General features: G+C 48.2%; 5 protein-coding genes; 3 read left to right on the top strand and 2 right to left on the bottom strand.

Moving 5' to 3' along the window:
• Positions 1-2,507: 2,507 nt before the first annotated feature.
• FFUJ_14221 (uncharacterized protein) lies at positions 2,508-6,267 on the bottom strand (the record flags this gene model as incomplete). XM_023571133.1 has 7 exons in its annotated part: positions 2,508-2,909; positions 2,968-4,429; positions 4,481-5,059; positions 5,104-5,128; positions 5,177-5,350; positions 5,400-5,877; positions 5,929-6,267. The coding sequence occupies 7 exons, from the start codon at positions 6,265-6,267 to the stop codon at positions 2,508-2,510; spliced, it is 3,459 nt and encodes a 1,152-aa protein (XP_023438194.1).
• A 4,109-nt stretch (positions 6,268-10,376) lies between these two features.
• FFUJ_14220 (uncharacterized protein) lies at positions 10,377-12,308 on the top strand (the record flags this gene model as incomplete). XM_023571134.1 has 3 exons in its annotated part: positions 10,377-10,578; positions 10,627-11,305; positions 11,354-12,308. 3 exons carry the CDS (start codon positions 10,377-10,379, stop codon positions 12,306-12,308), a joined length of 1,836 nt encoding a protein of 611 aa, XP_023438195.1.
• Positions 12,309-14,459: 2,151 nt separating this feature from the next.
• Positions 14,460-14,900, top strand: FFUJ_14219 (uncharacterized protein; the record flags this gene model as incomplete). Its single annotated transcript, XM_023571135.1, has 1 exon — positions 14,460-14,900. One exon carries the CDS (start codon positions 14,460-14,462, stop codon positions 14,898-14,900), a length of 441 nt encoding a protein of 146 aa, XP_023438196.1.
• A 285-nt stretch (positions 14,901-15,185) lies between these two features.
• Positions 15,186-15,936, top strand: FFUJ_14218 (uncharacterized protein; the record flags this gene model as incomplete). XM_023571136.1 has 2 exons in its annotated part: positions 15,186-15,416; positions 15,481-15,936. The coding sequence occupies 2 exons, from the start codon at positions 15,186-15,188 to the stop codon at positions 15,934-15,936; spliced, it is 687 nt and encodes a 228-aa protein (XP_023438197.1).
• A 6,857-nt stretch (positions 15,937-22,793) lies between these two features.
• On the bottom strand, positions 22,794-23,294 carry FFUJ_14217 (uncharacterized protein; the record flags this gene model as incomplete). The annotated part of the gene is made up of 1 exon (XM_023571137.1): positions 22,794-23,294. The coding sequence occupies one exon, from the start codon at positions 23,292-23,294 to the stop codon at positions 22,794-22,796; it is 501 nt and encodes a 166-aa protein (XP_023438198.1).
• Between the last annotated feature and the right edge of the window lie 2,088 nt (positions 23,295-25,382).

Here is a 25,382-nt window from a genome sequence, read left to right on the forward strand (position 1 = left end):
GCGCGATGAGTCTGAGCTTATCGATCTGACATCGCCAGGTACTTGGTCAGTATTACTCCTTGTATTTATTGGCCATACATTATCGCTAGGCGCCCACTTGTGTTTCAGAAGTATCTACGACGCCGGTGCAGATATTTTTGTGATTCCAAAAACAAATCAGTAAGAAACGCGTCATAGGTTGGAGTTTTTACCTGATGATGACATAACGCTTGTACGACCTGGGAGCCCCCCCAACCTTCGGTGAAACGTCAACTCACAGTGTCAGTTCTGGGAAAGTAATTGAGAAAGATACCGCAGGCTCAGGTAGGCGCCGCACAATCTCGAGGGAATATCATGCTGGCCCTCGTAATCATAAAGAGGAAGCCCAACAACATGGCGTTAGATTCTTCAGAAACCACTATCGAGCTAATCAAGAAACGGCGAAATTTTGCTGCAGCAACATAAAACGTTCAGAATATAACCCTCTTTTCGTCTATCGTCAAATCCGGTGACCCTCCACGTGATGCTGACAGATGGCATCTGGAAGTGTCCGCATCTGAAGGATGACAACGCAACAGCGACCAGTAACAAGGTCCTTTTCCATAGTTTAGTTAGATGACCATTTTACCCCGTACGGACAGGCCGTATGTTTGTTGGTCTGATGAGATATGAGGAGTCTAAGGGGCTCGAGGCCTTTATCATCAACTTGTTGAGGGGCCCCCGGGGCAAGTAGTGATGTTAGAAGTTGATAGTCTCGTGGTGTTTGAAAGAAACCGTAACAACCGAAGGGAGATTCAGCAACTTATAAGACATTAGCTGCGGATGTCATTGGCTTAGGTCTCGACTGTATCCTGGCATACCCTTGATCCGACTTCGGAGCCGATAAAATAGAAATGCGGGGAAATGAGGTAAGACTTTAAATAATAATCGTGTAAGATCATGACATCTGGATCAAGGAACTTCATTCTATTGCTGCTTTCGTTAGTCGCATGGACGCCTGTATAACAGCACGCAATCTTCCACACTTTCTAAGTAGTAAAGTTCACGCTGCGTTGACATAAGTTTGTTGTCTTTGAAATTTATTCCTTGCGAACGAGGGCTGAGGTGCTGTCGCCTGATAACATTCGTGACAGGATGAGATGTGCGGAAAAGCCCTCACATAGTAACTCTCTCTTCATTCATACCACATGAGTCCTGTTGAGTATAGTGCTGGTATGGAAGACTGAGAAAGCCTCGAAATATATCGTCTTCAGGGACTAGTGGATCTGTGATACGGTTGAGGTCAAAAGAGGCATTAGCCTCAACGCACAAAGTTAAAGAATACAATTGAATTGAGTACCGTGGCATCTGAAGCCTGGAACGGAAGAAAGGAACTGTGATATCATCAATTAGAAACTCAGAATGCATGTACAAGAGACAAGCCTGTTTCATTGACTCTCTTGAGCTGAGGAAACGCTCGCCTCCTATCAAACCCGACGGCAATCAACTTCAAACGGTTACAAAAGAAAACAGGTGTAAATAATGTATATATTCCGTGCTATTCCTTCTTAAGTCACTATTATAATATTTTTGGTGGCGGCAAGTTGTTGTGTCTTCTTTCTTTGATAAAATCCTAATATACTTGACTTTGAGTAACCAAGACAACAAGTTGACTTTCAAGCCTCCTATACTACTGCAGAAGCCTTCCAAACTATAATTCTTACTGTCAAGGTCTTAAGCAGCCTTCCTTGACTTTGAAGATATCAGTGTCAAGATCTGCCCTTTACTTAGCTGGAATCCGAAGTTGCAAAGGACGTAAGAGCAATAGGGGTTCAGGATAGAGAAACTTGCTGGTGTCGAGGCCGAAACAGACAATAAGGGACAGGCAGAACAGAAAATGGCTTTAAAGTTGCCGAAGAAGGTTTATCCAGATGTCTAAAACTCGCAATATACAGATAGCCCTGGTCTGCCAATGTCACGTTCTACCGAGCAATAGTAAAGGCAAGACTTATAGTAGTTGTAGTTAACCTCTACGTGTAGAAATAGCTTAGCTTTGTTCACTTTCAAAACCAAGATATCGCATTTTCGTCATAGCAAATATCTGATGGACATTGAGTGGCGTGCGCAAGCTAAACCTTGTGGGGGAGTATCATTCCGAGGATAAAAATCACAAAGAGCGACCATCTGGATAAAATGTCCCATGGTCTCTATTGCGTATCCCACTGGAAGATGGTAAGTCAGGTAAACCCTCCCTGGTCTTGTTGATCATCTGCTGGGTCCTGCTTTGAAAATCCAGGCTCCAACGTGGTCTTGAACACTGGATTTGGCATCAGCCCACGCTTGAAACATTTCCATAATGTCGGTGCAGCAAACCAGCTACAGTTAATCAGCTTTGAGGTTAACCTTTAGTAGTTGACATGTATTGGAACTATGTATACGACATTGCATAATAGTTTGTGTTTGAACTAATCAGAAATAAAAGAGTAGGGTTCTTTTGATAAGTTAGCTTGGGTTATCATAGGGATAGGATAAAGCAAACCTACCTATCGTTAGTCTGCTTGTTTGAGTTTAGTTAAGAGCTCCTCATAGTCCTTTCCCTCTTTCAAATAAGCCGGTATTCTTGCAGTTATGCCGTTGAAATCACCAGCTCGAGCTCCATTATCCAGTAGATAGTGCATGATTTCAAACAACCCTTCATCAGCTGCTAGCATCAAGGGAGTATCGTGAAAAAAATCAGGCCTCCCACTAGGGTCAGCGCCCTCCCGTATTAGTATTTTTACCAAATTGCAATCGCCACTCCTGATCGATTCTCTCAATAGTCTGTAGCCACTGTCTGGTAAACGTCCTATATTTCGTTTTCCTGCAGCTTGAATCAGAACCTCAATAATATCAGCTTCCGGCTTTGGAACGGTGAAAGCCTCCAGTAGGGCAGTGTTCCAGAGACCATTTTTCTGTGTCGATGTTAGCGCATGGTGAGAGCGATCGATGATTGATCTGATAAATGCCTACAGATAGGAGTTTCGATTCCGGCGCAGGGTATGAGACGTTGACATCAGCACCCGCGTTAAGGAGGAGTCTTATGATTTCCTTGTCGCCACGAGCACAGGATATCAGCAGGGCTTTAGTATTCTTCGTGTTTGCCCCGGCGTCAGCCAGCACCCTGCAAGCCTGGAGGCCTTTCGAGCCCCCCAATTCTGCCGCTAGCTCAAGCGGACTTGAACTTGAAAAGAGACTACGCGTCGAATCGGGGTTTGCCCCCTTCTGTAGAAGATACTCCATAACTTTGACTTGGCCTTGCTCAATAGCCTCAGTGAGAGGAACAGACTCCAGCCAGCCTTTGGGGCCTTTTACAAACGATCCATTGTTGATGTCCACGCCTGCTTCAAATAGTGTCTTGATGATCTCAAGGCGACCATTACGCGCCGCTCCACAGCATAGTGAATTGAGCGACAATCCCCATTTCAACATGCGATGCAGAAGGTCGGTATCATTCTCTTTCAACACATAGTTGACCAGGGCTGGTTCATGTTGTTCAGATAGTTCCGTTGACATAACGACAACATACAAAAGTGCGAAGTGCCTCTCATGAGTAGCCCAAAGAACAGTAGCCCCATCGATAGTCCGATGATGCTCTTCAGACACTGGCGATGCAGCCAATTCATGCCCATGCATTAACATACTCTTCCATAGACTCCATGTTTGACATTGCCCTTGGTCGAAGTTAACCGAGTGTGAGAGCCAATGGGTCGAAGCATAGGGAAGAAATGGATGATCAAGGAGTATAGTTTCCTGAAAAGTTGCATCGGAAGCTCTTTTAAACGAGGCAATAGTTGCATCAACATCAGCGGCTCGTTGCTTGTGACCGTGGATTCTCTGAGAGAGTCTCAGGAGCCTAGGCCAACTCCACTCATTGCTGAGGGCCTTTTGGCAGATCTCGCCAGGACCTATTGGTGGCAGGGGCGAACGAACTCGGGCTAAGGTTGTCTTAAAATCGCTGAAGTTCAAGTACGTGATGCAAACATCTCCAATATGGCGATCAGCGTCTTCGAGACAAACGTGGAAGTTCGAAAAGACCGGGTTATCTGACGCGGTGAGAAAGAATTGTTGAACGCACGCATGGATAAAGTGAACCGTTTTTGTCTCATATTCAACTTCAACAAGACCTTTGAACCAAGTGTCGATAAAATGAATTCCATTCACATATCGATCACGGATAATATACTCTTGAAGTGGAGTGATCAGACAGCATTCCTCGAGTTGGGACAGCGTCAGAGGCTGCTTTGCTGCCACTATCCACGGAAGAAGTGCTTTAACGATGCTACCTTTCTCATCGGAGATAATTCGAACTAGAATCCGGTTAAAGATATCTGATAGATTTCTTGGTAGATTCTTTAAAGCGATTCCCTCGCGGATCCTTTCGTTGCTTGGCTGGCTGCAGAGGTGTCTAAGGATCAGAGTTACCCAGAGAACCCTAGAATTAAAGTCAGTTCCTGCCAGTATTGGCGAGATCTTGGAAACATACATGCCGTCAGCGTGCTGTGTGAGAGTATTCTTAATTTCGGTCATGAGTATCTGATCGCTAACTAGTAGCTCTTGAGTATCAACACACTTTTGCACGGCCTGCTCAACTAGTTGGGCCATGCCATCTCGGGCAAGAGAACAGTTCATAGAAACTTCCTCTAGGTTGGCAGAGACTCCCTTAAAGTTAGATGTCGCATGATCCCGGCTGGTGATAAACAACCTGGCGTTAATGCCATCATCTAGCATTGATGTCAACACCTCGAAGACCGTTTGGCGTTCTTCTTTTTGACACTCATCTATGCCATCCAGTATAATCCACGACGGTGGACCTTTTCTTGATAGTAGACGGGTCAAGAGCCGAGAAAGTTCCGATGAGATATCTTCCTGGGCTTTTTGTATGGTCTCCAAAGCCTGCTTAGTATCACCTGAAACGTCCTGGATGGTGATCAACTGCCTAGCAAGAGCTCGTACAATAGTTTCAGCTCTCATCGACTCTAAATCGTCAAATCGTGAGAAAAAGAACGTCACATGGCTTTGAGCGCTAGATCGGTGATTCAAAAGATAGTCAATCACACTCGCACTACGGTCGTTAATGGCAACTCAAGTTCGCGTGTACATACTTACGAGACGATTGACTTTCCCGATCCCACTACGAAATGTTAGAGAGACAATATCAATAGGAACAAGTAAGACTTACTTTTCCCAGAACACCAGAGCAAGTTTGGTGTATTCCCATTGACCCAGCGTTTGAACTCGTCTGTGTTGAAGATCCATTCTGCTGATTTGGGGTATCGCTTCTGGCGGGCTTGTTTCAGAGGTTTGATGTAATCATAAGAAGATAAAGAGTCTAGAAGCTTTTGATTGGTTTGTCCTTGGATGTGTTAACAACATTCTTCTTCTCAAGATTTGTACAAGCTCACTCTCTAATTCCTCCTTTCTCATGATCTGCAACCTGTGCATTGTGTCAAAGTCATCGCGCGTGCGGGACATGAAGCGACCGAGCGACCGCCTGGACCGATCGGCTTGTTCATTCTCTAGTCTTTGGAGCTCGTTGTTTCGATACTGTGACTGATCTGCTGCAAGCCTAATCTCCTTGTTGACGTTCTTACTGTGATCGCGGAGCTTTTGTAGATCAGACTCAAAGACCTGCTGAAATGACTGCCAGAACGACGGATTGAGTGGACTAAGTGGGGAGGTCCAGCCACTCGAGCTTTTCGGCATTGCGATAACGCGCCTACAGCACTCGATTATACAGGCGTTAAAAGTGCACAAGGCTTCCTGTAGGCGTTTGGAGGCGGGGAACAGAGCCTGATATTGCTCAAACCTGGGGCAAATCCTGCCAAGCTCCATACATAACTCAACAAAGGCTTCATAATAAGACGCAGTATTGAGCATGATCTAGTGATGATTAATCATGATAGAAATATAGGCCATCAGTCGGACACTTACTGTCATTGTCATTTTCACACTTCCCCAAACAAGGGCTGCAATGGTAGGGTTTGATGAGATGAACGTATCGATGATAGACGTAAAGCTGTGCACTGCTTGAAGGACGGGAAATAGGCGGCTGGCGATGCTTTTGCCTTTCTTGTTCTGTCGTCGAAGATCTAACTCAGCGGTGAATACAAGAACCGCATCTGTTTCGGGTACAGATTGGATACAGTCGAACTCGGCAAGCTGCTCGGATGTGAGAACGGTCCGAAATGAGTTGATGGCATTTTGCAGTATCTGGTCCCCTTTTTTAGGTACAGAACATGTAACCGCTTGTGAGGATTGCGTGAGGTCCATTGCGTCTCTGTAGTTGAGTACAGTTCGGGATGAGTAAGAAGGGTTGAAAGACTGTCAGACTTGCTTTTCAGCTGCATTACGGGGAAAGTGAGGCTGAAGCTACTGATGGAGGGTCGGAAGAAATTATTCCGAATGGAGGCCTGCAGGTAAGAGCATTTTTTTCGCTTTGCTGTTGATGACAGCTGGTACTGCCAAGCTGAACATCACATCAAAGTGAAGACCAGATAAAGAGAAATAAATATGGCAACCAACAAGATTGACTTCGAATCACCGGGCAGTAGGATTTGGTTCTTAGCGCTTCTGTAAAAAGTAAATGGATTACTTGAGATACGCTGTGAGCACCAATGTCAGCGAAAACGTTAACCAGACGAAAGGAGACAGAGGTGACCTTGTATAGGCATTATCGCGGGAGCAAAACCTTTTGCCGTGGGAGCAATGCAAATACTGGAGAAACCGATTGAATTGATCCCCTACGCCTTTCAACCAGAGCAATCAACTCATCACAGGAGCAAACAAAGTTGAGGGCACCTCAGTAGAGGCAGGGAAAGTTATCACGGGAGCAATGAATCTTGTCACAAGAACAGCGTAGATACAGCGGATATCCACCGAAGTAAGCCCCAGGGCTTGTCGCTGGAGTGGTTGGCTTACCGTGGGAGCAACCAAAGTACTGGGCCTTTAGCAGCTGCAGTATCATTATCGCCTGAGCAATGAAATTTGCCAGAGCAGTGCAGATACATACAAGGCGTCATGCTCTAACCTAGCCTGGTCTGGAATGGGAAGCGAAGCGGGGTGAATCTGGGTCCAACGGGTTCGCCGTCTACAAGGTCCGTAGTGGGGATATGCAGCATTAAGTTGTGCAGTGAGATTATGAATTATTCAACTCCACTATCGCCAACGGTCTGCTGGACGAGCCTAGCCAAAAGAGGCTCAACTCCAACTCCATGGAACACCTCAACTAACAATGACTCTTGATTCAGCGTGCTGGCAAGAGAGCAAGACCTGTCTCGCTGTCCAGACAAGGTGCTGCACTGGCTGCCGGGGAGCGATCCTGGCTTGGGCAACTCGGTGCAAGTGAGTTGGACGCCACTCCAACGGTCAAGTACTTTGCAGAGATATCAAGTATGTGCGAAAGTATTCGCAATACTCTTACCACGACAAACATGCAAAGCATAGGCTACGTACCCTTTGCAAGACAAGTTAATTGGCCTACCTAGCTATCGCTGACAATTCATTCTCCAGCGCCGAGTTTCCTTTTGGCAATAGAGGTTATGTGAGACCATCTCTAATTCATTGGTAAAGGCGTCGGTGCTCGGCGAAGCATCTTGCCTCAATGGACCAGATCCAAAGCAATCATATCGTGCTCAGTGCTCCCGAAATGGCCGGTATTTGCTTAGCAAAGTGAGAACAACAGCAAACGGACCCTCTACCGCAATGACAGCGACTTTACTCTTGCCGGCTCTTATCTTGTCATGGGCAGTCATCTATCAGCCAGTCAACTTGCTAACGCTATCTCGAGAATCAGAATACCTGCCAAACAAAACCTCCATGTTCTACACTCTTTCTCACTTGCTGCAAATGGCAGGGTTCATTGCACTATGGAATTCTTGCAACGCTCCCGAGGCCACGATTGCCTCTCAACCGCCGGCGTGACAGATGTTGCAAATATTGACCCTCAAAGAGAAGGCACCAAAAGCGCCGCAAGTTTGGATCGTGACCCCGCCTCTGGGAGGCGCGTAAACAGAGTCCAAGATAACTCACACGTCGATGTTGGACATGTGTGGATGTGTACACTCAAGGTACGAGCGCAGGAGAGTGTTTGGGAGATTGATGCTCGGTAATTCTGGAGAACCTTTAGAGAATCAATAAGCTGCATCCAGCCTGGGCTGTTGCGCTGGTATCGGCTTGATAAATCCTCCGAGTTGCATGGTGGGGAGGTTCACAGTCAAACGTTCAGTCAGGCCATCATCTTCGCACACCTACCGATGGAATACCTTCAGTCTGTGGGCCTGTTCTTATGCGGCAAGGCTCAAGATAGCTATTATCGTGTTCAACACCAAGCAGCATCAAGGTTCTCTTCAAGATCAACAAGGTATTTATCAAGCGACACGAGAACGAAAGAGCCGTCTACCTACTAACGTAAACCACATAATTCAGTGTCCTAGTATAATATTGGAAGTTTATGAACATAATTTCCCAAACCTTCAACTTGATATGACGGTTGGGGAGGATTAACCCTTTCTTAAGCGGGAGAATACCTGAGTCCTTAAGTGAGCGGGATATCATAGATAAGCATCAAAAGAGAGGACCTTTATGCAGGAATATAGGGCGGCCAATACCTTGATTTATTAATAGTCTACTTAACCGTTGCCTGGGCAGGCTTACAGATCTTGAAAGAGGAGTATAAGCAACCGCATATTATAGGCGTAAGAACGCTGCATACAAGTAGCTATCATCTAGACAGATGGCTTTGAAGTCACTTCTATCAGAAGAGATTCGATATCAAGTTTAGCTAAACAGTACTCACACCCATTTCATTTGTATCGCGGACGACTTGGCTGGGATATTATCGGTTCTAGCAGGACAGGCGAGATTGATCTTCTCACTGGTATCTTTTTGTATACTGTATTCCGATATATGAACAACATTCAAAGCGACGACTCCATCGTCCCAAGTCATTGTGAACGTTTCCCATTCGGTGCTTATCATACATTGGTGGCCAACGTCAGCCTGTTGCAAAGTATTTGAGATGGGATAAGTTCTGGAGAGCCTATTGGATTCAAGCACATGGTACGTGAATTTATCCTCTATTGTGAGTGTTGGCTTTTTGACTCCTCGTGGGGGGACTCTAAAGCTTTGCGCTGGTGGGGATGGAGTTAGTAGGTGCCGAAATCGTACATTTGGAGATGACGAACGACTTCGGCTGTACTTAGATAGCCTAACCTTTAGAACGCTCTCGGTATCTTCTGGTGCATTAGTGGTCACCCTCCAGTATTCTGGGATCTTCATGTCTCTCGCGAAAGAATCTAGGTAATCTCCTGCTATCATCCTTATCGAAATAGGTACTCATTCCAACTTTGCAGTTCAAGTTGTCTGCTGTAGTTGAATATCAGTGGAGAAAGAAAGATACCGCAAGTCCTTGTCAGATAAGAGGGGGAAATGATAAGTACAGCTATATCTATTGGCAGCATGATCTTTTCTTTCTCAACCGATACATAGGCCACTCCGCCGAGGTATTGACACCTGGGTGCATGCTGAAGCTAATTGCTTACTGCAGCAATAACTTCTGTGGCTTTTGTGATGTCAATCAAATAATCCTGACCAAGATATCACCCTGCATAAGCCACATATCATCCCCAACCCAGCAAAAGAGCGGGGAGCTGCGTTTGTCAAGCATCGGACACTTACTACCTGATTCTTTTGACAGGTAACTCCAACCAGCTTCAACCCCATTTTTACTATAGCTTTGAACTGCCTACTGGTGTCAACGCGATTTGACGGGCTTATTTTGTTTCAGGCTCTATGAGAAATGTCATTAGGATAATGGTTGTTCAGCTTGAAGCCACCTTTATGTAGAAAATTGGAATCTGGTCTGATCCGGCCGTTGCAGTGGAGCCTCACCGGTCCAGAACGTAACATCCCGTCTGTTGGGTTCAACTGCAGTTGGCAGGCCTGGGTTTTGATTTCCATCCAGCCTGCCCTAGGTTCCCAATCTACTGCAGCCAAAGAGTCATTTGTGGTTAGGGTGTCCTGCCGTTGCAGTATAAGGAGACAAATGCCAACCACCTTAATTGAGGCTCGATCTCGACAGAGCCTTGTATATAGATGAATCACCACGCTAATGCATCGTAACTTGGACTATAGGCAAGGTTTCTTCTTGGGTGTGATACATTTGTTTTCAGCCGTCGTCACATCTACGTTCTCGATCAGGAGTACACCAACCGCACTCATTTCCCTTTTGGGATCGAGTACATTGAGTTGCGGGACGATTGTGGCCTGCTACTTATATCAATCGTCTCCAGTGGGTGAAAAAGGCCGAGGCGGCGATCCTTCAGCTTCTCTGCAAAGAATTGTAGAAATCATCATTTGTGTTCCACCCGTACCACACTACCATGTACTCTCCAAGAACTCTTCCGCGAACATTCACATCGATCCTACTCCTTGTATGGTTGCTTCTTGGCACCTCTCTCGGGCAAAACGATCCAGTCAAGAACTTCTGTCGGAGATGGGGTCACCAGTCGGCTGTAGTGGATCGGAAGCTATACGTCGATGGTGGTTTGATCAACTATGAAGATGCGACAAATAACTTGACTAGTCAGTACCTTTACCTCTCAATTTAAGAGCGCATTAACATAAGCGCAGACACGTTTCTCTCCTTCAATGATCTTGACGCCGTAAACAGCGGTGGAATGCCCCCGTTCTACGCCAATCTATCCAAGAACGATACGATCCCAAGCGTCAACGGCGGCATCTTATGGGAAGACTCGGTCAACAAAAGACTTTACCTTTATGGCGGCGAATCGTATCAATCCCCTCCTCTATCCTTCGATCTCTACAGCTACGACATCATCTACAATCAATGGGTGTCGTTTGGTGCTCCCCCACGAGAAGTTCAAGCGGCCAGCTATGGAGCTGGTGTCTCCATCTCGTCGAGAGGGGAGGCGTACTACTACGGCGGGTGGCTAAGCAATGCATCAGTTCCAGGTTGGTCGGGTCCGCCACTAGCATCGAATGGATTGATCAAGTATGAGATGGATTCGAATACTTGGAGCAATATAACGGGACCGGATGATAAAGGACGAGCAGAGGGAGCGATGGTCTTTATTCCAGCTGGGGATGGTGGAATGTTGGTGTATTTTGGGGGCGCTCTAGATCTATATGGCAATGGAACCTTGACGCCGCAGCCCTTGGATGAGATCTTCCTGTTTGATGTCGCGAATGCAAAATGGTATACACAAAAGACATCAGGCAATACCCCTCAGGACAGACGCCGTTTCTGCGGCGGTGCGACTTGGGCAAAGGATCACTCGAGCTACAATATGTGAGCCGTACAGATGGAACGCCAATGCTCAAGAGCTGACTCTTCCAGTTACATATATGGCGGCGGAGGCTTCCCTCCAGATACGACAGGCTACGACGATATTTACATCCTGACCATCCCAAGTTTCCAATGGATCAGGGGCCCATACCCGACCTATAAGAACGGCACTGGAGCCTTCCCGAAGAGCATGATGAGCTGCAACGTCGTCGACGATGCGCAAATGCTCGTTATAGGAGGCACCTACTCCAACGCCACCGACAAAGTCTGCGACGTACCGACAATCCAGGGCGCACACAACATGAACCTGGGCAAGCAGAACAAAGAAGATGCCATTTGGGCACTGTATCAGCCCAATCTGACCACCTACATTGTGCCCATTGACATTCGAACGGCGGTTGGAGGCAATTCTGCCGGTGGCGCCACCACCACAACGCCTGTCAGCGGATTTGACGCCCCCGACTTGGCTGTGCAGATGGAACGCACTGCAGGTTCGGGAACACGGACTGCGACGCGCGTAACTGACACAAGCACCAGCAAGCCATCGCCCCCTTCACACACTACCAGGCCATCTTCAGGACTCAGCACTGGAGCAATAGCGGGAATTGCCGCTGGGGGTACTGTGGCGTTCATCCTTGCGCTGTTGGGAATTGGTTGCCTTATCTACCGTCGCAGGAAGTACTACAGCCAGAATCACGGTGTGGCGGCGCCACCACCACCACCAATGGCTGTAAGTGGTGTCACTGGCTGGACATCCCCTGTATCTCCGTCTTATACCGGAGGACAGGCCTGGCCTGCAAGCCCCCCGTCTGAACTGACGAGTGAGCATCGGTCGCCTGACATGCATCAGAGGACGACTCCTAAGAATGATTTTCAGCCTACTGGGGTCGGTGAGGGGGCTCCACCGGCTGAGTTGGCGGGTGAGGGGAATATGCATGAGTATCACGATCACGATGGACTGTCGCCGATGGAGAGGATTTCCCCTCCTAATGACTGGTCGAGATAGCAGTAGGTGTTATATGACACAAAGGTGTTGCTTTACTTCAGCCTCTTAAAGGCTGATCTCCTAGCTTTAGTCATTAAATTCAACGATCCTAACTTTACATATATCCACCCTAACTTAAAGGCATTTCATGTCCGGGGAGCATGTTGCCTCAATGAGCCAGATTAACAGCAATCAGTCGTGTCAACAATCCTGAAGCCGACAGTGATTAAGCAAGGCGGAGAAGACAGCCCCGTTACGGGAGCTTTACATCTTCCAGTCGTTGTCCTCCATTCGTCAATCAACTTGTTAGCGCTGCCTTGAGGACAAAGTTGCCGCAGTAAACAAAATCCTCGTTTTCTGAGCTACCTTTCTTTCCACTTACTACAAGTGACTGAGCACAAGCTTCAATGCACCATTGATTTCTCACAACACTCCCAGGCTCGCGACCATCACCCAATCGCCTGTTTCGACAGATGCTGCAGGCCTTGATCCTCAATGAGAAGGCGATTTTAGATCAAGACATTACCTCTGAAATGGACGTCGCCAGGGTCCGAGCTGTCTACGACAACTCACACGTCGTGGTCCTTTTACTCCGGAGTTTAGGGGAAGTTTAGTTATGACAAGTTCTTTAATTTAATGGTTCTAACTGGTCCTTCCTTACAATGGCGTTGCGTAGATGTTGCTGAGATGCTGCGTGCAGTCGCACATGATCAACGATCTTGCCTCGAGCAATGCTTCATGACTAATAGATGGTGACATCGATACATTCACACGCCTGCCATTCAGGTCCCATCCTGTTCACAGCACCTATTGTTCTTGATGCAAAGATGAAAAGCAGTCAATATGACTAAAAGTTATTGACTAGAGCCTTTTTAGTCAGAACAGACCGCCAGGTGTAATAAATTGTATTGTGGTATATTGTATTGTATTACGGGCCTTAAGTAAATACACTAGCCAGACTATTTCCTTGTCTTTCTTTCCAGTTCATCCTTCACATATGCCCTCCTTCCATCCTCCAGAGCATTCGTCTGTTCTGTCAAATGCTTGACTTCAAGAAAATACTGCATATTCAGCTTCTCACCAGCCCTATTAGAAGACAACTCAGCCTCTTTTAATAACACAGAAACTCCTGTCTGTCTAATTCCTTTCGACACAAGATAAGCTATGGTATCAAGTCGCTGGAGACAAGGGATTCTGGAGGCATCTACTCCAGCAACTATTGATGACGCGGAATATCTTTGAAACCCAAAGATAGCGTGCTCAAGAAGAGCTCTAGAATCTTTGGCGGGAACTGGATGAAATCCTGCAGGATTTTCATTTATTTTGTAACGGATATACGGAAGCATAGCAAACTGCACTGTCAATCTACAGAAGCTATTACGTGTAAAGGTTCTAGATGCATCTGTGTTTAGTTAAAACGTGGGCATCACGTCGGTTATGGAGGAGCTGGCATTGGACGAAAAGACGTTTGACAACGCTTGGTGAAGTTGGTCAACGGCTTCAACGAGCATTTTGTCTGGTGTTGCGTTCTGGTCCACAAGGGATACATAGAGAAGGGCTCTTATAATACGATTCCAAGATTCATCACTTCCGGGAAATGTCTCGTCTGGCAAGTTTTTCATCTGGAAGTTCTCTTGGGATGCTCTGTCTGACGATGTCGATTCTAGCGCCGCTCTCAAAACGCCAAGCGACTCCATATACTCATATGCAACAAAAGCCGATGCAGTTCCGTTATTGGCTATCAGAAAGCATAATGTAAGCCGCATCCTCACCTGGACTATGTTTTTTGCAGTGAACAACCATGGCCACTGGCTTGGTGGTAGACGAGAAACCAGGAGGCACCGACTCCGCTGACGGGCGCAGTGTCCTCATGTATCTGCGAAACTAAAGTACGCTTGAAAAGGGAGTCACGTCGGGAACTATGTCGCAAGTGTCGTCATCGAGCACTCATCCGCTCGCACTCTTATAGAAGCTATCTGCCAGCGCCATGATATCGAGTGTCGACACGCTCTTCACATCAATGGGCAAGCACCTTGGGGACAACTATTACTGGGGAAGAAATGCCGTCGAGGCTGGTGTGTCCAACTACCATGAGCTAGCCACTGCCCATGCTCTGTACAATTGGAGATGGGCTTGCATGCTGTGCTCTCAGCAGTAGACCGCTTGCATACTATGCAGCAATATGAACTAGCCATACGCGCAGCGCGGCTTCTTTTTGACCCTACGGCCATTTCACCCGTTAAATCAGACACAGCAGCAAAGAAAGCTGCATCTTGCTGGCAGTTCCGGCCGTTCAGAGAACTGGCCATGGATAAGAATAAGATGGCAGACGAGTTCAAGGGGTGGCCGGATGACTCGTTTGTCGACATTGCCGGGACTGAGGGACACGGAAGACATTGGACGGCGCATTCTACCGTCCGAGGTCGTCTACAGGCCTACGTGAAGTTGATCGTCATGAAATATATTCAGGCCCTAATAGCAGTTGGAGACGTTTACTTCCGCCAGGGCAGCATGGAGCAGCTACCTCCTGCCATAAAGCGATACGTCAAAGCTGCCCGTGTGCTTGAGCCTGAGCCCCGTGCCATACCATCCCTATCAAAAGGCGATGTCTAAACCTTTAATCCACTTCCAAATGTAGGTGCAATTCTAGACCTGGATCTTGCGTTTCTCTTTATATGCGGGGTGGAAAAGCGCGGAGCAAAGTCAAAAGAATGGGAGGACGCTTCTATGCCATCCCTGCTAAGCACCACCTCCTTTGCCTTACCGCCAAACCCCCAATACGCCAATTTGAGAACTCTAGTCAAGGGTGGATTGTTCACGGCTCGAAATGATCTCGATATAAACGGCCAGCCTGTCATCTATTCGATGATAGAGCCTGTTTAAGACCCTTCTGCTGTCATGAACAGTCTAGTTGGAGGTGCTAAGGGCTCCGGTCGTTACATCTCTATTCTCAACGATTTCGACTGCCCGATACCGTACCAGCGATTCTTAGCATTATATCTCAAAGCGCTTGAGTTGTCCTCCGAAACTCACTTCATTGTAGAGCAATTCCTCCTCGCTCAAGAGAAGCAGAATGCCGAGGCCCTATATCCTCTCAAAGACCGCCAGGATTCCATGTCAACAAAGAATGTTGACAGACATTAAATCTCGACAACGTGACGAGATCAATAGAACTATTGAATCCCTCAAACAGATCCGTGATGCCGCGGTAGGTCATCTGCGCTACCCACTGCGCCTGACAGGCGACCCGCAAAGCCGTGTCCCCGAGACCAAGTCCAAGGCATGGCAAGACATACAGCAAGCGATTGACGATCCAACATCAGATTTCCCCTGCTTGAGTCCTTACAAAAACGGAGAAAATACTGCCGCTGGTGTAGCGATAGGCATCAAACAGTCGCACCGGGCATGGAAACAGTCATCGGTGTCCTCCGCGCTGTCTAAGAAGTCACAAGCGCCGCAGCCCCTCGAAGTTGGCGTCAATGTCAAAGCAGATACGGAAAATGTCTCCCGTATGACTAAACGTATACTAGGTAGCTTAAAGATTTCCAATGATATCTTCGGATGTGTCATCTGCATTTGCTCGCGTGGGTGGCTTGGCACGACAACTTCAGGAATGTCAAATGCAGCCCGCCGATGCCAAGGGTCGTGAGATCAAGAGTATAGACAAGCAGCTGGAGATATAGAAGGGACGACTTAACCTGAACGCACGTGAGTTTGGGCTACGGGTCAATGACCTGGCCAACGCTGAAGGAACAGAAAGTTGGTTGGCGCTTTGCGAACTTAGTTGATGTCACAACTCGAAGCCTGATAGTCCTTTATCCCTCCTTGGCGATAGCATCGCATCATGTCCTCTATTCCTGGGTCTATTGGCTTATTTTCTCTTCATATTGCCGTGTGCGTGCTCTGTTGAGTCTCATCACTCGACTTGACTGAAGAATCAAGGTTCCCAGGCTATCGCAGTCTTGTGCTCTTTGTCGAAGAGTTTTGCCATTGCAGTCATTCGCATAATTATAGCTTCCTGCTTTATAATTACTCTAAAGAACAAGTTTCAGTACATTTGTCTCTCGCGGAATTGACCAAGGCATCTATATCCCCAATCACTTGAACTGGCACTATTCCATATCATGCATCCCATCTTGCAGGCCATACAGGTGTGGAGAATCCCGGAGATCGGAAGGCCAGATGGCGGAACTCAACCGCCCGGCGAAACACGGCGCCCGGAAAAGCGCCAACCTCGCTAATTTCTAAACAACCATGGAGTTGGAAAGTGAGTTCGCGATTGATAATCGTATTGCTTTATCGAGTTTGTGTCCAGATCCTTTGGTTGCCCTTTAGTTGCCTCCAAGTGACTTAAATGTATTTTTACAACCGATACCACCAGCCAGTATCCGGGGCTTTTGGCATTGGCAGCTTTTTCCCAGCTAAGGCGCCGCATGCTGTGCGTCTCCCACCTAGATTCTTCTGGCAATGGTTGGACTTTTTTATGATAAGTTGACTTACGGTCAATATCGGAATAGAACAAGTAAGTGCCTATGATTTGCTTGGAGTGTCTTGAAGGATGCTGCATAGACTCCACACAACTTCACAACTCCTTGATCTAGGGTAGCGCCATTAGCTGAACTCCACCGCCCAAGCGCGTTCAGATTACAGGCTCAATCAGTACCTTTTCGCATAAGAGCCTTCCTGGCATACAACTCTTAGCCCTTGGACTTGCAGGAAGCATATTTCGTTGGCTCCCAGGGTAAACACATTCAAGCGCAATTCTCTTGAGTCTCAATAGAGTCTCCAGGTATTTGCCTTCTCAGGAGCCTCAGTCCCATCAGGGTCGATGATAAGGAGCAGCCAGAATGGTGCAATACATTCTGCAACGCGATAATAGGCACAAAGAGATGCAGAATGTTGGCCATGCCCGATTTGAGCAAGCAGAGACCACTACTGTCTAATATATGTATGGCAAGACTGCTAGGCAAGTTGACGAGTGGGCTGTAGGCTGGGAGGCGATACGATGGTACGCTGCGTCATTTGCCTCGATCCACAGGGTCTAGATACAGAGATCAGCTCCACCATGTAGCCTGTCTTGTGGGGTGAGGACGTCCGATTGCCCTTCTGGGCTTTCGGCGATTTTGTCATTGGTTGTTCTACAAAAGGTTAAAAGGGACGATGGATGTACACACGAGATAAGCGCAGAGAGACCTGGCGCTACTAACATGTGAGAACGACGCAGCTCTCTCTACATCCACCCATGTAAGAAGGCTACCAGCCATTTCGTTCGAACTAGATCCTCGGTTTGCAAACTCAACAGCCTGAGGGACGCGATACATGATATTCAGATAGCCGACCGTAACGACTTAGCATCCTTGCTTTGGTGCTGTAGCAGCCAAGATGATGGTTAGTCATCGTTCTCGTGTTGTTCAGGAGACCTCATGTTTCTAAACCGGTAATCGATCTCTGTACTCTGCGTAAGGAACAAGTGATGCACGTCGGACCGCACTATTGCGGCAGAATTATTGCTCTCCCGTGATGCCCTCGTTATAGTCCAGCCCTATCAGACTTGGTCAGATTCGATCGTTCCGCTCTCATTGATGGGAGTCCAGGTGTTCTCGGTCAAGCGCGCTCTGCAGCTTCAGCGATGGTCGCAAGGGAGGTTCGCAGGCCACTTTGTTGTATTGCGGAGCCTGTCTGCACAGCGCTGCACCGTTCGATCAAGTCGGCCAGTGTTAGCTGGAATGTTCGGCGGGCTTACTTGGCGAAGCGCCTCGCAATCGGCTCGTGGGAGATGTCGCGTTTCTTATTCGTTTACAGGAGGAAGTCGTCGTGTATGGCAAGTTAGTACGGTACCTCGCTCGTTCTCTGATGCGATGAAGTCACGGCACATAAAGCCTAGTACTAGGCAGTGTGGTGATGTCCAGCGTCTTTTGCTCGACACGCTGTATGTATATACACCCAGACTCTCTTCATGCTAATAGCAGCTTCGTCTCAATGCTTGGCTTCGTTTTTAATTCGACAATCTTTCGCTTAGGAGAGTGGAACCTTTGGCTGTGAAGAACCGAGTCTGCTATCGGTACGTTTGCACGCTGCATGACTACAGACGACGTTGTTGGGAGAGTGGCTTTGGGAGTATCGCAGTTTGGCGGGGAATCGGTGATGGGAAATGTCCTAGTTAATCAAGATGTATTCGGGACAGACTGTTCAATATTCTTCACCATAAACAGAATGTTGACTCGCCTAAAGCTGTTCGTTCGCCTGCGATGGAGCGTCCTGAAGAATTGAAGGGCAAAGAGGTAGCAGTTTTCTTCTCTTGGTGCAGTGGATCCAGTCGAAGAGGGCGGTATTGTTCTTTAGTTTATTTCTGTATTGGAAAGTAGAAGCTTGTATTGGCACGTTGTGTCAGGTGCCGTAATCAGCAAAGTGCAGCGAAGTGAGCATGAGGATGAAACTTCAGCCCTCGAGAGACATTGAATTAGCCAAGATGGAATGGCCCAAGCGCGAGGTTTAGATAAGTAGATCGCGCTAAGATGCGCTAACACAGACCGCGAGAGGAGCTGACAGGCGCTGGCTCGCGATTGATCAACAGCTGTTAATTTTGCTCTCGAACCTTTGCCAACACGCGCTGCATTGTATCCATGGACTGGAAATCTCCAAATCTAATAAACCCTTCTTACCAATAGCTCGACAGAAACATCCTCGATCGCTTCAGATGCCTACAAGTAGATCGCGATCACGGCTCAGTGGAACCGCGCACCAGCACGCACCAAGGACCGTTTAAGACACTGCCATCCCCCAGACCAGCGAGGATAAAGCGCAGGCAGTATTTGTGTAAGTCAGTCTATCTATGCAGCTCTGTTAGCTGGCGTTATCGGCAGCGCTGTCGTCCCTTTCCTTTATGCTCATGCAAAGTTTGCTAATCTTTGTAGGATCATGCCACCCAATCCACATCGCCGATAATGCCCTTACTACTTCGACAATCCCTCCTCACAAAGCAACGGTCGATATCTGCCTTCGGACGCCGATAATTCCACCGAGACCACCACTAAATCTCCACCATCGAAAGACTACAAGAGGCGCCGATGGTCTGCGCAAGCCGGAAAGATCAAAGACAGAGTCGCAGCCAGCACTCTTCAAGATTCGAGCAGCCAAGCCCTCGCCGCCGAAATATGTGACGAATATTCTCGAGTCCTATATCCTGGCTTTACGTTGAAAGACTTTGCCGCTCTGCTCACCACCGTCTCTGGAGCCTTTGCGAGTCGGGTCGTGAGCAGGGACAATATACGAAAGTTGGACCCGTTATTTCAGTACAGTCGAGCTCACGACTGGACCAAAACCTCTCCCATTTAGTTCCAGACCTCTCCATCGCACTGATGCCTTGCGGCTTGATCCTGTTTGCCTCGCCCAAAAATGTTGTCGAAGTCAAAGTATGCACAGCCCCAACACATCTTGACAAGCCGTTCCCATGGACCAAGCCCACTGCTAAGTCTCAACTCGCAGGTCATCGCCAAGTTACCCGTCAGAAATGCTCACACCTGAGGTCTATCGCTATTTGACCCAGATCGCCAGGTCTCTCCCCAGCGATGGCTAGCTTCCGTTCAAGACGCTGTAAAACTGCATGGCTTTCCCCCCCAGCTCAGCTATTCTTCCCCCGTCACCAATCATGCCAGCTTGGAGGCTTACACAAGAAGCTAGTTTGTCGCCACTGACTCTTTCGACACTCCATCATACCTCGAGGCCCAACGTGACCCATCCAGGTAAGCTCTGCCAGCACGATCTGTGATATTGACTATAGTTGTTGGCTGGCCAGCGCTTGTTCACCCGTGTGCCAGCACCCTTTGTTGATTCCTTGACACCTCCGTTGTTTTGTTACCTGACTTGTCTCTATCTCAAGCAAAAACGGTTGGCTCAGTTAGCTGAGAATGATGACAAGGCGACAGAGACTGAACCCCGGAGTGTCTCTGCAAAGAAACGGATGCCGGTTCGGCTTTGACACAAGAGCAAGCTCGCCCCGATAATAAGGTATATGTATAATGTCCCAGTCTCTCTGCCTCCAACCAAACCTGCAACAACACCCACCGGCATCTACGACACTTCAGCACATCTTGAGTCTGTGAGCATCCCACATAACTATTCGCATCTGACCCGCTCGCCACTACTCTTGGCCTGACCAACGCACTTCCTTCCTTCCACCAGATCATCTTTACGTAGCCCTTACAAGAACGCACGTGTTGATCTTCAATCCAAATACTACATCTGTGCTCCACGCTTGGTCTCGGACTCCAGCCTGAATCTAACACTGCTGATCGGCTTTTCATTGAGCTGTAGTCCTGTGCTCATACTGAGGCCTCGCCCGTCCTGCAACTCTGTAACTCTGCAATCCTGCAACTCTAGTTGTTTGTCCAAGGTCAACTAATATAGGGAGCCGCAAGCAATGTGATTATTAAGTTGCGGCCGCTCAGATGTTCTTTCTGGTGATCTAGAGAACCCGATATGCCATGAGATGAAAGGACCACGGGCACAGTCGGCATCAAGTCCAAGCTTGCCGTCAGATCTTTTCGTGCTGTTTCCCATCGCCCTGTCATTTCCCGTTCCACCCCCTTTCAAGCACGCTGCCCCAAGGCGATCATCGTTGACCAGCTTCCTTCTTCAAGACAACGTGCTAGGTCTATTTCATTCGTACATGACGAGATCTTAGTCTCTAGACTTGCCGTAGAATCTGTAATAACCGAGCACCTACTCCAGACCAGCTGCAACACTCAGTCATGTGCCACTGGGTGATCCATCACTTTAAACTGCCATGAACCGGAGATACTGCAGCAAGGATAGCGGCTTGTCTTGCATGAGAAAAGCCTACGTCAATTCCACCAGCATCAAGCGAATGGGACACATCGATCATGCAGAGGTAGAGTTCGCAAGTATAGTAGCAGATACTGCAATGTTGCCGGAAGTTCAACGGCCTAAGTACAGTCACCCGTAACTGCTCCATACTTAGCATTGGATACACCTTTCTTGACCTCCGTTGGCTGGGGATAACGCGTGCTTGACACTTAGGCCGGGCTGATCGAAGAACCCTCGGAAGCCGCCCAAATGTGTGACTCTACTTTCTATGTCGGATAACGCCCCTCCCAATAAGGTCGATTCTCAATCACTAAAGCATATCGTCCCAGTCAAATAGGCGGCATCAGTACCAAGTTCGTATCCAGCGCAAACTCAACAACAAACCAACGATGCGGTTTGAAAAGGCCAGAGTACTTGCTGCCCCAGCTTTTAACAAGATCACAGCGCGATTCTCTGAGACTAACCTCATCCAACCCGCCCAGTACCAGGCCCAGATTTCTGATCTGTCTCGGATAGGCGCTACCCGCTGTGACTCAAGCGTATCTATGCGGCAGCTCGGCAGAGATATGCACCACGGTCATGCAAGATGGTCTTGAAGGTAGACTGGAAGGTTTGTGCCACCACAAAGAACTCACCCAGGACAAGGAAGAAGATCACACCTTTCAAGGACGGGGGCAAAGGTCGAGGAAGCTGGAGCGCGAGAATAGTAGCAAGACTTGCGGCTGTGGCTTTAGAAATTGACGAGGGGGAACTCTATGCAGCCAGGTGGATGATTCCAGGTACTACAGTATGCCCCTACGAGAACCTTTGCCAGAGCCGAGGAGGAACGGTATGGGCAATAGGGGCGCCAAATACAGCTTGGAGATACAGTTGTCAGTTACAACTTCAAATTGAATACAGCAGTGCACGGTGTGTGTTAACGTGCATGAGGATTAGACTGGCGAGGTGGAGAGTGCTGTGCGGAGCGGATAACATGATCCGGGTCGCAAAGTACGATGAACATACTCCGCGCGATATGGCATCGTATTGGATCTTGGCTGCTCTGTTAAGTCCTGAACCTGAGCCTATGCTTCATATGTTATCGGGAGTTGCTATATGCAGGGTTATATGAAGGGAGTAAGAAGTCATGTTAGCAGGAGCGGTTGCTGAGAAAAGGAGCAGAATAGCAGGTGAGCAAACAGATCTATCGTCTTGTAGCTAGCAATACTAAACGATCAGCCTTTCGCCCTGGAGTCTAGTTCAGACAGTGAGTGTACAGACATGCTGAAGGGCTTTAGGGGAAGGGTTACTGTCGCCAGATCAGGTCGACTGCGGACACCTTGATTTATCTCCAGAAGTTTTTACCGTCGGCAAGGCCAGATAAAAGTCGGGCTAGAGAACCAGAACCCGTTGCTAGGAACTGTCACTAGACAGAATAGCAGCCACTTGCTTTGCTTCCTCCATGCTCAGAGATGGACCCTGTTGCCCGGCTCCGAACAAGCGATTCGCTCATCTCATAGATTCAAGTCCACCTTGGCTACATTCCGATACAATCGCGAAACTCTAGGTCATTCTTTCTAGACTATGTATATTTAGACAGAAAGCTGTTTCCCGACTTCCTTAGATACTGCACTCTCGCGTTTCTTGGCTCATGCCTGTGCAGATCACATCACTCGAACTTGGCACCTACTTGATGGGCACCTACAATTCCGGTACAGACGCACATCCGAAGCTTTCGCTTGGATCACTAGTATCTGGACCTTCTTGGGCATCGAGCGAGCCAAGCAGATGATCCCGAACTCGACAAGTGCCGAGTTGATGAACTGTCAGGGGTCTGTTGAGTTTCGGTTCGGTCTCAGGAAATAAGTGAGAGTCTGTAGGTTGGCCAAGAGCCGAGCTTCGACGGAGGCGTTTACTGTAAATGAGGGTTGTGGTAGGCTGAAGATGTGAAGGATACGGGGAGACTGTCCATAACTCTTGGTCGTGAGTGACATTGTAGATGCAGATGCTAGTGGCGTACTTGACGCGGGCTGACTGGAGACTGGCGGTCAAGCTGTGCACACTTGAGCAAGTGGTTGACGAAGAAACTCCACAGAAGGGAGCAGTCACTTGACAGGCGGATGGTCTTTCTGAGCTAGATCCTTCCGGGCCGTTGAGATGAACGATCAACGGCTTCTTGTCCATGATCACATAGTGAAACATGGTGAAGACATGTCCAGCTACTTAACCAAGGGTCCGAAGTAAATGCGCTCCATCAAGCCAAAACCATCGTCTTAGTGACTTTGCGTTGTAGAAAACGACCAGAAGCAGCTTCAGTCGTTCAGTCAATTCGAACCCTGTGTATTAACATCCTGATAATGGATGAAATAAGAATGATGAAAGTGCATTGGCGGCAAATAAGAAGACGGTTTGGCCAGAGAAGCGAGAAGACCCTCGCACTTGGGTAGCATAGTTTGACGTTGGTGTCGATTTGTAGGCAAGCTCGGTTGCAGCAGCATTACCCACCGAAAGACAGGTCATGAAGCTCTCCAAAAGAAACAGTGGTCTAGTCAGCCATACAGCCACTGTTGGATGCTGCCAGCCAGCATCGGCTGAGATGAGGAGTATGATAATGTTATGCAAAAGGCAGAAATACACGAATTACAGTGCTATAGTCGTGAAGAAATATAGATCAAATCTATTACTACCTGCAAGATCAAGACGAGATGCAGGCGATGCATGCCCTTCATACGTCGTAACTTACTCTTTTCACACAGACGGCTACCAGTAGATATCACAAGTGCACGCACGAATCTTGGAAGCGGGACAGACACCGCGAAAGGGATATACTTACCGGCGTCCCGAGAGACCAGTGCCTCTCCAAGTCAGGGGCGGTTAGCTTGGCTGGGTGTGTTCATAGTCAGTGTACACTCCTAACGGTTCTAGATACACCGACGCTATAGTACTCACAAGCATCTCGTCTTCATTGGAGCCTTGTCTGCCGAAGAGTCTCGAGGCGGGCCTGGGGCTTACCTGAGCTCTGAGTTTCTCAATTGATGTTCTTGTCGGGCGCTTCTCTTGCGCGTTAGCAGTAGAGCAATCGGGTCGCCATTCCGCAGCATCAAGTTCGCTGCCCACTTCAACGAAAGCCAGCGGGTCTAAAGGCCATGCTTGCTATACAGGGGTCATCTACTATCGAGAATGTCTGGTGGCTTGGATAGCTGTCTTGGAGCAAGGCTGGGGTAAGTCACGTTGTGCAATGCATTCATTTCGCGACTCTAGGGTATGAAATTGGTTGCATGATCTGAGACGGCTATCGTCAAGGTTCGCGGATGTAGAACGACATGCTCCTTTTGGAGATTGATATTGCAGAAGTTGTCGTAGCGATCACGGCGGCAACGGTGAACGCGGTTGCGGAAGTCATCGCCATGCTAGAAGAACTGTTGGCGAAGGAGCTGATATAGGGTTCGTTGACGGGACGTTGAACTCGCCAGTCACGCTGCCTCCAGTCCTGAGATGGTCAGCTGAGGGGCCAAGAACAATGACGTCGCTGGCAGGAGCCAAACAGCATGGCAGCCTCGAGGTTCTCGTGATTGATTGTTGCGCTAATGATACTCTTGTTGCGGATTGAACGAGCGTCATGAAACTTGTCGAGTATCCTCAAACTTGAGTTTGCGGCCCGCCATCAGTATGACGCGGGAGTGGCTGATGGCCTGGAAAAGAATTGTGGTGTCCAGAGTAGACGCGCCCAGATTCGCATTTCTACACAGAGTGACCAAGTTGCGACATAAGCGGTTTCTATGAGGCCAGAATGGCTGAGAAATCAGGAGGCGGTTCCCTTCACTGCCAAGAGAGTCGATATCGTCTATGATGGCAAAGATGACTTGCATGGGTAAGGCGAGGCCTGGGCACACCTCTATACATTCGAAGCGGCCCTGGGGCTAATCCCGTACCAAGGTTCCAAGGCGAGCATCTTGTTCAGATTGGGCCTGCGCCAATAAGCCAAAGACATCTAAGGCCACACTTGGGTTTCGCGGTGCTTCGTGTTGCCGATCAAACAAATGGCTAAATATTTGCAGGGAGCTGGCGAGAAGTCGCTTTAGTAGCATGACGTCGAGGGTGGGTGGTTTAACGGGAAGTAAGACAGTGTTCCACAATGCGATAGATGCAGGAGATGATCAAGATAGGCTGGTTTATGGTTCGGACATGCGGGTTTGAGGTCTGACTTCAGTGGCTTGATGTGGTTGCTGGGGTGGGATCGAAAGCAGGAGAGAAAGACAAGAGAGAGATGTCAAGGCAATGTCCTGTCCC

This window comes from Fusarium fujikuroi, chromosome FFUJ_chr12 (assembly GCF_900079805.1).
Source record: "Fusarium fujikuroi IMI 58289 draft genome, chromosome FFUJ_chr12".
In the NCBI taxonomy this organism is placed as follows: Eukaryota; Fungi; Ascomycota; class Sordariomycetes; order Hypocreales; family Nectriaceae; genus Fusarium; species Fusarium fujikuroi.